This window comes from Balaenoptera ricei, chromosome 13 (genome assembly GCF_028023285.1).
Source record: "Balaenoptera ricei isolate mBalRic1 chromosome 13, mBalRic1.hap2, whole genome shotgun sequence".
Classification (NCBI taxonomy): Eukaryota; Metazoa; Chordata; class Mammalia; order Artiodactyla; family Balaenopteridae; genus Balaenoptera; species Balaenoptera ricei.
In genome coordinates this window covers 2,678,254-2,689,810 of record NC_082651.1, presented here as the reverse complement: position 1 = coordinate 2,689,810, position 11,557 = coordinate 2,678,254, and the positions used below count along the sequence as shown (strand labels likewise).

The following is an 11,557-nucleotide window of genomic DNA, read 5'->3' as shown; positions in this document are numbered from 1 at the left end:
CGATAAACGTCTTGTCCTTGGGCAGAAGGACAGGTATGGCTTTGCTTTTTCTCATCCTGCCCCAGCTCCCCAGCTCCCCAGCTCCCCGGGGTTTATAAGCAGTTTCCTGCCAGCATTGCAAGTATGAGGTTATCTTCCGGATTCTCTCTGGCGCCTCAGGAAGCCTGTGAGCCCAAGGCTTGGGGTTCTCTTAGAGCCCCTTCTCGCCTTCCCTTTGGTCCTTTGGCCTTTGCTGGCTCAACGTACACGCGCTTCTTTCCGCCTGCAGAGCGCCAACTGCATCACGCGGAGAGCTGGGCCAGGGTGCAAAGGTTTAAAAAGGGAAGCGGCCGCGGTGTAGACAGGCCTAGAGAGGTCACTTCTCAGCAGCCGCCCTGCCTGCGAAGAGTCCTCGTGTGCGAACAGGCCCGCGGCCGGGGAAGGCACACTCGGTTCTCGCCGGGCCTCACGGCGGTACCGCTTCAGTGTGCGTGGATCCGGGGCGCACGAGGGGGAAATACGTCCTGAGAATACCAAATGGGCTCACCGGCTCCTGGTTACTAAAAGCCTCGTCTATCGGGGTCGTCTGGAGTGAGATATTTTCCTGGAACGCAGCTCTGAACCCAGAGTGTGGAGACGTTCAAAACAGCACGAAGCACAGAACTGCCACAGGCATCCGTAATCCAGGACATTGCAAAGGCCTGCGCGGGAGGGAGCGGGCTGGGGAGGCCGGGGCGCACGGCGCGGAGGGGAGCGGCGCCGCCAACCGGAGGCGGGGCAGGCAGGCGCGAGACCCGGCGGCCTGAGCGGGGATCCGGCACACCATCCTCAGTCCTTCCCGGGCGGAGGCCTCCCCTCTCTGGATGCCGCGGCCCCTCCCGGGGCGGCTGGACCTCGCTTGCCCCTCGCCCGCGGTCCTTGGCGGCCCCCGCACCCGGACCCCCCGTGGGCTTGGAGGAGCCGCGGCCGGAGAGAGGGGCGCGGTGGCTTGGCACGGACGCTCGGCCCGGGACCTGAAGGCACAGCGCCCGCCCGGCGGGTCCCGCCCCGGCAGGGACGCAGGGACGCAGGGACGCAGGGACCGCCCGCCCGCCCGCCCAGTTTCCCCATGCGCGGTCCTCCCGTGCGCAGTGCCCCCGCGCCTGGTGCCTCCGCGCCTGGTCGACACTCCCCGCGCGGCGGCAGCCGAGACGCCGGCATCTCCGTCCTGCGCACTCCGTGCACCCATGGCCGCCTCCTCCGCGCGGCCCGCCGCCCTGGTCATGCCAGCGCTGGCGCTGCTCCTGCTGCTGTGCGTGGGCCCAGGTAAGGGGGCGATGCCAGGGCGCCGGGGAGAGGCTCGGTGAGGGCGTGGGGGCCTAGGCGCCCACCGTGAGCCCGGTCAAGGGCCAAGGTTTGACAGGGGGTCCTGGGTTCTGCCCTTGCGCGGTGGGAAGTGGCGTGCTTGGGTCAAGGGCAGGGTCTCCGATGTGCGCGGCAAGCTTGGAAAAGGAGGCGGAGAAGCCTCGGGCTGAACGCGAAGGGCCGGGCGCGGTGGGCGCTGTAGGCGGGTGGTGCGCCCAGGGCAGAGCGGAGCCGAAGGGGCATCCCCACAGGGCCTACCAGGCGTCCCCTTCCCGGCGCCTTGGCTCGGTCAAGTTCCAGGTCTGCAGAGCTGCGAGCAGGCCTCACCTCCCAGCTGGGGGAAAGTTCTCCAGCGAGAAAGGCTTAACTTTCTCGACTTCTTGGAGCCCTCCGTGAATGGGTTGAAAATCCCGGTTCCGTTCCCTACAGAATGCGCGCATTCACACGCACGCCGGAAATGCGGCGGGTTCGGGGTGTGGACTTTTGAACCCTGGGAGCCCACATCCCCACCGCAGAAGGGCGACCTGAAATCAGAGGGTTTGCCCTGACACTGCTACCTCCCCTCCTACCGTCCTTCCCGGCTCAGGCCGGCAAGGGGCGCCCTTGAGGCTCGGGGCTCTGAGAGGCAGGGGTCATGACCCAGGTCTACGGCGAAGATGCTGAGGCTGGAAGACGGGAGGTGACTCGCCCAACACCCTGAGGCTGGTGCATCTTCCACCGCAAAGCAGCCGCACGGTGCGGTGGAAAGGCAGGACCCCCCTTGGTGCTCAGCTTCTGCGTTTTGGGTGTTCAGCACAAGTAGGGAACGCCCAACACCGGGCAGGGGGGGGGGCAGCAGGAGCCCTGGGAGGGGGGTGGGGGGAGGGTGACGGCTGTTCTAGTTTAGGACCACATGGGGGGCCAGTCCATCACTCCCCGTCAAGTGCTTTATCACTTCCCTCTTTGTTCCTCCCATTTTAAGAAGCACATCTGAACACAGCAAGTGGGCATCGGCTATAAGCCAGTCCTTTTCAGAACTTATATTTTATTTCGTTTATACCGAGAATGCAGTGATAGGAATCAGTTAAAATATTATCATCATTGAGCTGGAATGTGAAAGTTCTTAGGACACCAAATGAAAATCGTTTTGTAGAGTGTAGAAACACTTTTAGATCTGAATAAAAACAATAAATGGTACAAATAATGCCTGATTTTAGGACAATCAGGGCAAGTTACAAAACGGGGCTGAGCTTTTAGAGCACTAAGGCCCATTCCTTGGCTTGTGGTGGAGAACCTCCACTTCTGCCTCCGTCTTCCCACGGCTGCCTTCCCTGTGGCCTCACCTCCTCTTATAAGGACACCACCGGTCACTGGATTTAGAGCCCACCCTAAACCCGACATCATATCACCTCGAGGTCCTTAACTCATTACGTCTGCAAAGACGCTGTTTCCAGATAAGTTCACATTCGGAAGTTCTGGGTGGGTATGAATTTGGGGGGACACTAGTTGATCGACTGTACCATGAAAAGTTAAGTCTGCAGGCAGGTGCATATGACAGGTGGCTGCCCAAATATTATGACAGAAAGGCTCAAAGGACAACGTCACTTTTCCTAGAGAACAGCTCAGATGGTCTCAAGTAGCTCAAAGTGCCCTGCTCGGCCATGGTCCTTGTCACTAGTTTGAGCCACAGGCAGCCTGAATTGCTTTTTCTACACAACAGGAAATGCAACAAGCATTAAATAATGTAATACTACCAAGTTGCTAAAGCAACATAGGGGTATGAAGTGATTTTTTCCAGTGTGGATTTTTACATGTGAGAAATTTAAGGGCGCAGTGCAACCCTGAAATAATTTCCATTTTCATTCCTTTAGGTGGCATAAGTGGAAACAAACTCAAGCTGATGCTTCAGAAAGGGGAAGGTAAATATAGCGCACACAGATAAGGGTTGCATTCTTAACCAGGTTGCAATGAAACAGCGATGTTGATGTGCTCACCTGAGGCTTGTATTTGGAAAATCAAAAGTGTTTACTCCTTAGAAGGTTAGCAGATCTGAAGGGCTCGTCCTGTGGGGATGTGGTGCGGTATTTCATCAGGTAAATATTATTGCCAGTTAATGCTTTTCTGACAGCTGTCAGTGTGGACTCAGAAATAAAAGGAACAGAGCTGTAGTGTTAATTGAAGGCTGTTTATTTTAGAATCGTGATACCCCTTACAGCACGTACCTGAATTGAGAGCACACACAGCCTCTGTTCTGGGGCAGCACAGAGCGGTATTGTGGGTGTCCTCCGTATCCAACTAGCTCTTGTGGGAGGGTTGAACAGAAAGACCGTTTTGTTACTGACACCTGTTGTGAAGAACACACCTCAGATAGATATGGTAATGCAGCAAAATGTCGTAGAAACAGAACTGTCTGGGAGCCACACAGGTGAGTTCTGGGCCCACTGTAATCAGTTCGATCATTGTGTGGGCTTTCACAATGGCTTGTGAAAGCCATTCTCCCGCAGAACTTTCGTCTTCACCTGGAAATTAGCAAGTTATCGATCTCTTAGAATGAAGACTACATTTCTTTTTTTTTTTTTTCACATCTTTATTGGAATATAATTTCTTTACAATGGTGTGTTAGTTTCTGCTGTACAACAAAGTGAATCAGCTCTACATATACATACATCCCCATATCTCCTCCCAAGACTACACTTCTGAGGTGAACTTTTAACTACTTATTCTTTCCCCTGGATTAACGGGTGCTCCAGGAGGCTGAAGTCTGCTGCCCCCGCCACACACACACCTGTTGAGCACACATGGCCCCTCTCGGGGGAGGGGCTCCTGGGGGAGCTCCCAGCATCTTCTGCAGCTCTTTCAGCTGCTCCCAAGGCCCTGGTCCACCCCCGACCTCCCAGGGCCCTCAGATGGCCCCTCCCTGTGCTGGACAGCCATCTCCCGGGGACACCAGGGGTGACGGGGGCCCTGGCTGGGCCACCTGTCTAAGGGGGACTGGAGAGCTAACGGCCGAGATGATCATGACTCCTCCGTGTACATCCTCAGCTTTTATTCAGCTCAAGCCAAGAAACACATTTTGAGCACCTACTGTGTACAGATCAGTGTAACAGGCCCTGAGGGAAAGGCACAGGTGGACAGGAGGTGAAAACACAAATGTGCTGATATTTATCCACGTGACCAAGGGACACAAGGGCATTTGACTTCCTTTGCCTGCGCAGCCTCCATAACGGGAGGCGGGCCCTTCAGTCCCGTGTTGCAGATGAGGGCACAGAGGCTCCGAGCCGGGCAGCAGGGCCGGCCCAGCGGCACAGCACTTCCCCGAGCACATCTGCAGAAGCGGGGCCTTTTCTGCAGCTGAGCCCACGATGGAAAGGCGTCCGGGGAAGCCGTGGGAAAGCGAGGGTCACCCCCATCAAGAGACAGTCGAAGCGTTCATGGTCACACTGTGAGGCCCAGAGACGGTGGCCGAGGGGGTGCCTCGTGTCCCTGCGGCCTGACTTGAGGACTTGCTGTACCGCTGGGCTCGCTGGCCGGCCTGCTCAGACCCCTGCTCCGGCTCTTTCTCCCCTGGCCCCCTAAGCAATCCCAGCGCGCTCGTGTGTGTGCGGACAAGGCATACACACCCAGCGGCACTGGACACCCGATGGTTTCCCCACGGCAGAGCCCAGGGGGAGCACCAGCCCCTGCCCAGGGCCTGGGGCCTGGGGTCTGGGCCTGGCGAGGGGCTGCAGAGGAGGAGCTGAGTTCGGTTCCAGCCCCGGGCCTGTTACGTGGCTGTGCCTGGACAGCAGGGCTCGCTACCCCGGAGCCCGGGACGGACGGTGGGAGCCCACACAGCACCCGCGCCCTGCAGGAAGGATGTGCCAGTGAACGCCACCTCCTGCCAGGTGGGGACGGGGAGGGGGATGGAGAAGAGCAATTCACCCCAATGAGGAAAGGAATCATTCTCTGTACTCGGGGGTGGGGAACCCCTCGTTTCAGCCCCTGCTCCCCCTACGACCCCGGTGGCCGTCCCGGAGAGCAGAGCCAAGGAGTTCCTGAGCGGCCTGAGGCGGCTCAAGCGGCAGCTGTGGGACCGCACGCGGCCCGAGGTGCAGCAGTGGTACCAGCACTTCCTGTACTTGGGCTTCGACGAAGCGGTGGGTGTTCTGGCTGGAGCCTGGCTTCCTGCCCGGCAGGACGGGGGTGGGGAGGCCTGCTTTGGGGAAACGGGCACAGAGAATGAAGTTCTGTTATTTGCCCTGAAGTCAGAGCCCCCGTTCTATGCCAAGAGCTGCCAGGCATTGGACCACATGACCGTCAGGCATAAGGGTATTAGCTGGAATTTTCTATCCCACTGTGCCCAGATGGGAATCTCTCCCATCAGATTTTGGAAGCAGACTTCCAGAGACGTCCCCGCCCAAAGTGGCTGGGACTTAAATTCATCGAGAATCTGGTTTTCTTAGGGACTCTTTTAATGTATCTGGTCAGTTTTGCCTGGGTGTCCTTAAAAATAACTCACCACCTCCCAAAACATTTTCAACTTTGCCTCCAAAAAAATGTCAGAAACAGCAAGATCGATGCAAAGCCCCATGAGGATAATGGAAAGCGATGCAAAGCGACTTTTAAAGAGAGACGGGCCTTTGCAGATGTTTCTGGGAAAATTTGTCAATGCATTTGCAGGAAGTACGGTTCGGTTCATGTGTCCAGGTAGCGTGAATGGACATATTCACCAAATTAAGGAAAAAGACTGCTTCTCATCACCGACTCCCAGCCGGGGACCAGGTTCAGGTCAGCCAGTGGCGGAGTTAAGGGGTGAGGTTCCGCTGGCCCGGAGCGAGTCTGCAGGGTGATGGGCAGGGCTGTGCTGAGTGAGGCCTGATGTGGAGAGCACAGCTCACTGCCCCAGCCAGGGAGTGGACGGAGGGTGGCATCTTCCAGGGGGGAACTGGAAGGGTTTTTCCAAACGGGCTCATGGCTCATACTGTGAATGGAGGGTGTATACAAAATACTGCAAGAGGCGAACAAAAGTAAACTCTTCAGAAACATCATTTTTCATGGTTGCGTAGCATGCAATCCTGTAGCTGTATAATGTCCTTCCCAGTCCTAACCGTTGGATATACCAGTTGTTCCCTAATTATCTTTTGGCTACTCAAATATAATTTTCTTGCTGTGCAAATCACTAAGCACCTATAGCCAAACTGTGCCAGGCACGGGTCTCATACTTATATGAATTCCCTAACCTTCACAACAACCCAAAAGGCAGGTACTGTTACTTGCATCTTCGTGTGTAGTTTTCTCCTTACTTAGTATCACTTTGTCCAGTGGAGTTACTGGGCCAAAAGATAGAATCACACGTCAGGGTCGTTAAGTACCAGCAAATTTCATCTTCCCATAAGTCATGCGTGAGAGCCCCACTATTCTCAAATCTTCAGCAGCATCTAGTATTGACATTGAAGAAATTTTAAAACAAATCAATTTACTTCTTTGATAGATGAAAATGCCATATCATAATTTAGTAATTTGCATTTCCTTGATTACCTGTATTTGCAGTTCAAGAAAATGGGTGTTAAGAGTTTGACATGGGGAAATGGCTAAAATAATGACCGGTGACAAAACCAGAATAAAAATGGGGATCAAGTAAGAGTATAATAACTAAATATGATGCGTAGAAGAGACTAGAAGGAAATGCATCCAAATGTCAGTAGTGGTTGCCTTTGGCAATGGAAATATCTCCCTTTTTGTTTGGCTCCCTCTCACATACACACTTGTTAAATGTGTCTGCATTATTTCTGTATTCATAAAGTATTTTGCAAATTGTTTGGGAAAAAAATATGTTAAGCCAAAACCTCAAACCAGATTATAAAATGAGAAAAACCAAGGAACGAGACTACTTCACTATGGGAAAAACTGCAGTATTGTGAGACAAGCAAGCTGTTTCCTTTTCAAGGCAGGGACTGGGGGAGGGTCAGAGGAGGCTGGAGCCCCAGGCCCAGTGAGTAGACGGGGATGAGGGTTGAATCGTGCCCACGTAGTAAGCGTTTGTGGCCTGGATCACTGCATCCAGACCTGTCTGAGCAACACGACAGGAGTGAGAGTGTCACCACCAGATGTGTCCAAATGCCCTGCCCCGAGGCTGCAATGTGGTTTCATGCAGCACGTTTACGAAGTCTGGGCGGGATGGGGAAGGGGTCAGTGTCTGCCACATCAGATTCCCAGCGCCTGGGGACAGGCCCAGCTGTTACTGTATTGGGCAGATGTCCATTTTCTTTACTGAAAAAGAGAAAACTGTTGAAGTCTGGGGTATATTTAGAACTCACAGACAGACGTGTTCAAGGGTAGGGGTGTGTACTCCTTCGGGGGAAAAAGTTTCAGCAGTGTTCTCCAGCTGGTTAGTACTGACCTCTGGCCCAGGGATGCTGTAGCCAGAAGCTATTCTTTTTAAAAAACGATTATTTATTGTTTTCTATTGAAGTAGAGTTGATTTACAATGTGGTGTTAGTTTCAGGTATACAGCAAAGTGATTCGGTTCTACATATATTCTTTTTCAGCTTCTTTTCCATTATAAGTTATTACAAGATATGGAATATAATTCCTCCCTGTGCTGTACAGTAGGTCCTCGTGGCAGGAGTTATTCTTAGGAGGGGTTGTTCCTCGTTGAAGAAAAATCCCAGAGAAACAGCGTCAGTAAGATGTTCTCTGGGAAACGGTGTCCTTACGTTCATCCCCTCTCATCCTCTTTTCCTGCAGAAATTTGAGGATGACATCACCTATTGGCTAAACAGAGGTCGGAATGGGCACGACTACTATGATTACCACCAGCGCCACCACGATGAGGATGCTGAGATCGGTCCCTGGAGCCCCTATGGCTTCAGGCACGGAGCCAGCGTCAACTACGACGACTACTGACCGTCACTCAGGCGGCCTCGGGGCCGCAGGCTCCGCACGATGCCCGGGCTGTGTCTGCTGCGCCTGGTCTCGGTTCACCTTTCCTACCCGCTTTCTGTGGCCACAAAGGAAGAGTTAAAGCAAAGAACGTAAATGCCTTTCGAGGTTTCATGCAAGTACCTAACAATGCATTTCATTTAAAAATAGAAATAAAAGCATTTTGTTAAAAAGTCTCAGAGTTCATTTGGATGAAACTTGAGCTGGCGAGAGTTTTCCTTCCCTGCATGTTCCTGAGGTTGAAGCAACTTCTCAGAGGCACCTCCCCTCTGCTATCTGAAGTGTTACCCCTCCAAGAATTCCCACCACCCCAGGCCATGGGACCGAGCAGGGGTCTTCAATGTATTAGAATTCAGTCCACACTAAATCCCAAATTAAGAATAAAAAAGCAAGAAAATTTAGCTGGAAATTAATTTAAGGTCACAGAACACGGTTTGGGGGATTAAGTGTCCACATGGGTTTGCAAATTTGCTGTTCCACATCCCGAGCCAGAGGTGGACCTGTTTAATATTGTCAGGCAGGAGAAAAAGGGTAATAGAAAAAACACTGAAGTTTGGTTGATTTCAGAGCCTCACTTGTCTTAAAAAATTAAACCTTGTCTAATGAGTTCAAGAAAGATGTACGAATATACATTGCATCATGTTTAAACAATCTGAGTGAATGAAAGAGCAAAGTGTCCTGGGGGTGGGTAGAGGGAGGGGAGGAAAGTGGGGAGGTGACACCTGCAGAGGGGAGGGGCCCTCAGAATGGCTCTTGAAGTCGTGTGGGTCACAGACCCTCTGACAGCCTGATGGAAGCTTTCTCAGAAAAATGGTATGTGATTTTGCATATAGTCTCTGAAACACATCCTCATTCACAAGCTGCAGATGATAAACCCCTGGGTTTGGTGGGAAGTACCTACCAGCATCAGGAGACCAGTGTTTGTGGACAATCCTTTGGAATCCTTACAACTTTTAAAACTTTGTGGTAAAATGTACACAACATAAAATCCATCATTTTAAGCAGTTTTAGATGTATAGGTCAGTGGCATTAAGTACATTCACCTTGTCGTACAACCATCCCACCCTCTACGTCCAGAATCATTGAATCTTCCCCAAACTGAAACTCTGTCTCCATTAAACACTCACTCCTCATCCCCTCCCCCAGCCCCTGGTATGCACCATCCACTTCCTGTCTCGGTGAATTTGACTCCTCTGGGGATCTCACATAAGTGGAATCAGACATACAGTATTTGTCCTTTGGTGACTGGCTTATGTCACTGAGCATAATGTCCTCAAGGTTCATCCATGTTCTAGCAGGTGTCAGAAGTTCCTCCCTTCTTAAGGCTGAATAATATTCTATTTTGTGTGTAGCCCACATTTTGTTTATCCATCATCCATCAGCGGACACTGGGTTGCTTCCACCTCCTGGCTGTTGTGAGTAATGCTGTGGACACGGGTCTGTAAACATCTCTTCATGTCCCCACGTTCAATTCTTTTGGGGATATACCCAGAAGTGGAATTATTAGATCATATGGTAACTCTGTTTAACTTTTCGAGGAATCACCACACATGTTTTCCACATCAGTTGTACTACTCTACATTTTAATATAACATAGAGTTGTAATAGGGAAGGACATCTTGTATTCTCTTACAAGTTAATCACTAAAGGGATGTTGCCGATAAGCTTAAATTCCACACAATGGCCCATCTCGGACCCTTGCCTCCGAGAGATGAAGGTAAATGAGCATTCAGCTCAAACACCTGTGTTTAGCCCCCAGGGCCCCTCCTGAGCAGGCCCACCTGTGAATGCCTGCACGAGGGAGAAATTAACACCTCCCCTCCGGAGGCCGACAGGAAGTGCTTGGCTTTAGTCTCGCCCCTTTTGGTAGAAAAGGAGCCTGAATTCGAACTCAGCAAGACGGTTTTTTGGGCTTCTGGCCCGCCGTCTTGCTCTGCTGGCTTCCCAGATAAAGTCACTCTTCTTTGCCCCAGCAACTCGCCTCTCAATTTATTCGCTTGTCGTGTGGCGAGCAGTACAAGCTTGGACTTAGTAACAGATTTTGATGAAGCCACCCAGGAGCCTTGCTGCTCGTGCGTGGCCTGCCCGCCCTGGTTGGGGAATTCTGGGGTGAGACCCTAGCAGCTGCCGGGACCCCCTGTCCTGAGGACCTGCCCTTCAAAGTTCTCTGAAGCAGCACCGGCCGCCCCAGCGCTTGGCAGTGGAAGGAAGGAATCGACATTTGGGAGCCGACGGGCTGCGTACGCTAGGGTAAGTGGCTCCGGCGCGTACAGCCGGGAACTTTATTCCTCTCCGTTTGGGGCTTTTTCTCTGGAATAAGCCAGTTTGTTTCGTATTGGAGTGGGGTATACCCTGTTGGAGAGAGGATTCGTTTGCTTCTCTGAAGGCTAGCACTTGTAAGTGCTGTTTGTGTTTTATCTTGAATTTCTGTCTTCAAAAACGGGGAATGTTTACTACCAACTAAAGATTCTAAAGAATACTCATCGCCCCCGTTCAGTAGGAGATAGCCAGGGCAGTCTTTGTGCCTTTTCCCACAAGACTGTGGAATGGACGTTGACAGGGGTTAATTGGCATCGAGAAGAACCTCTGTATCCTATTACCAGTTAATCACTAAAGGGGTGCTGCCTATAAGCTTGAACTCTACATAACAGCCCATCTCTGGGAGCCCTGCCTCCCAGGTAATGAGCATTCAGCTCAAACACCTGTGTTTAGCCCCCACGGACCCTCCTGAGCAGGCCCACCTGTGAATGCCTGCACGAGGGAGAAATTAACACGTCCCCTCCGGAGGCTGACGGGAACCAGGAAGTGCTGGGCTTTAGTCCCGCCCCTTTTGGTATAAAAGGAGCCTGACCGCTGACGCAGGCGAGACGGCTCCTTGGGGCGCGAGCTCACCGTCTTCTGGGGTTGGGGGCTCTCCGAAGGAAGTCGTTATTCTTTGCCCAACAACTCGTCTCCTGATTATTGGCTTGTCCTGTGGCGAGCAGTGAGAGCTTGGGTAACAGAGTCCATGAAAACTTTCGTTTCTTTTTCTTCACTCCTCTGGGGCAGCCGCAAACCCCAGTGCAGCGCTGAGGGGGAGGCGGGGTGGGCGTGGTGGAAAGGACGTCTGCACTCTATTCCTCACCTTAAATGTTGCCGTGCTTCCCCATAAAGTATGTTTGCTGGGTGTGCTTGCTTGGTCGATGTCTTTTGTCAGGTTAAGGAAATTACTATTCTTTTCAAAATATGCTAAGAAAAAATTTAAATGTCATATATGGATGCTGAATTCTAGTTTCTTTATCTGTTGAGATAACATATCCTTTTAAATCTTAACAGCAATTCTATAATACATTTT

The 11,557-nt window shown here is 52.2% G+C and overlaps 1 protein-coding gene across 1 annotated transcript; it reads left to right on the top strand.

Moving 5' to 3' along the window:
* The first annotated feature begins 768 nt into the window (after positions 1-768).
* Positions 769-8,396, top strand: ECRG4 (ECRG4 augurin precursor). The gene is made up of 4 exons (XM_059942841.1): positions 769-1,284; positions 3,174-3,221; positions 5,281-5,438; positions 8,029-8,396. The coding sequence occupies exons 1-4, from the start codon at positions 843-845 to the stop codon at positions 8,185-8,187; spliced, it is 807 nt and encodes a 268-aa protein (XP_059798824.1). The 5' UTR covers positions 769-842; the 3' UTR covers positions 8,188-8,396.
* Positions 8,397-11,557: the final 3,161 nt, after the last annotated feature.

Coding starts and splice junctions, on each gene's coding strand:
- ECRG4 (XM_059942841.1), top strand. CDS start 843: ATGCCGCGGCCCCTCCCGGGGCGGCTGGACCTCGCTTGCCCCTCGCCC. Junction 3,222..5,280: donor GATGCTTCAGAAAGGGGAAG/GTAAATATAGCG, acceptor CCCTCGTTTCAG/CCCCTGCTCCCCCTACGACC. Junction 5,439..8,028: donor ACTTGGGCTTCGACGAAGCG/GTGGGTGTTCTG, acceptor CTTTTCCTGCAG/AAATTTGAGGATGACATCAC.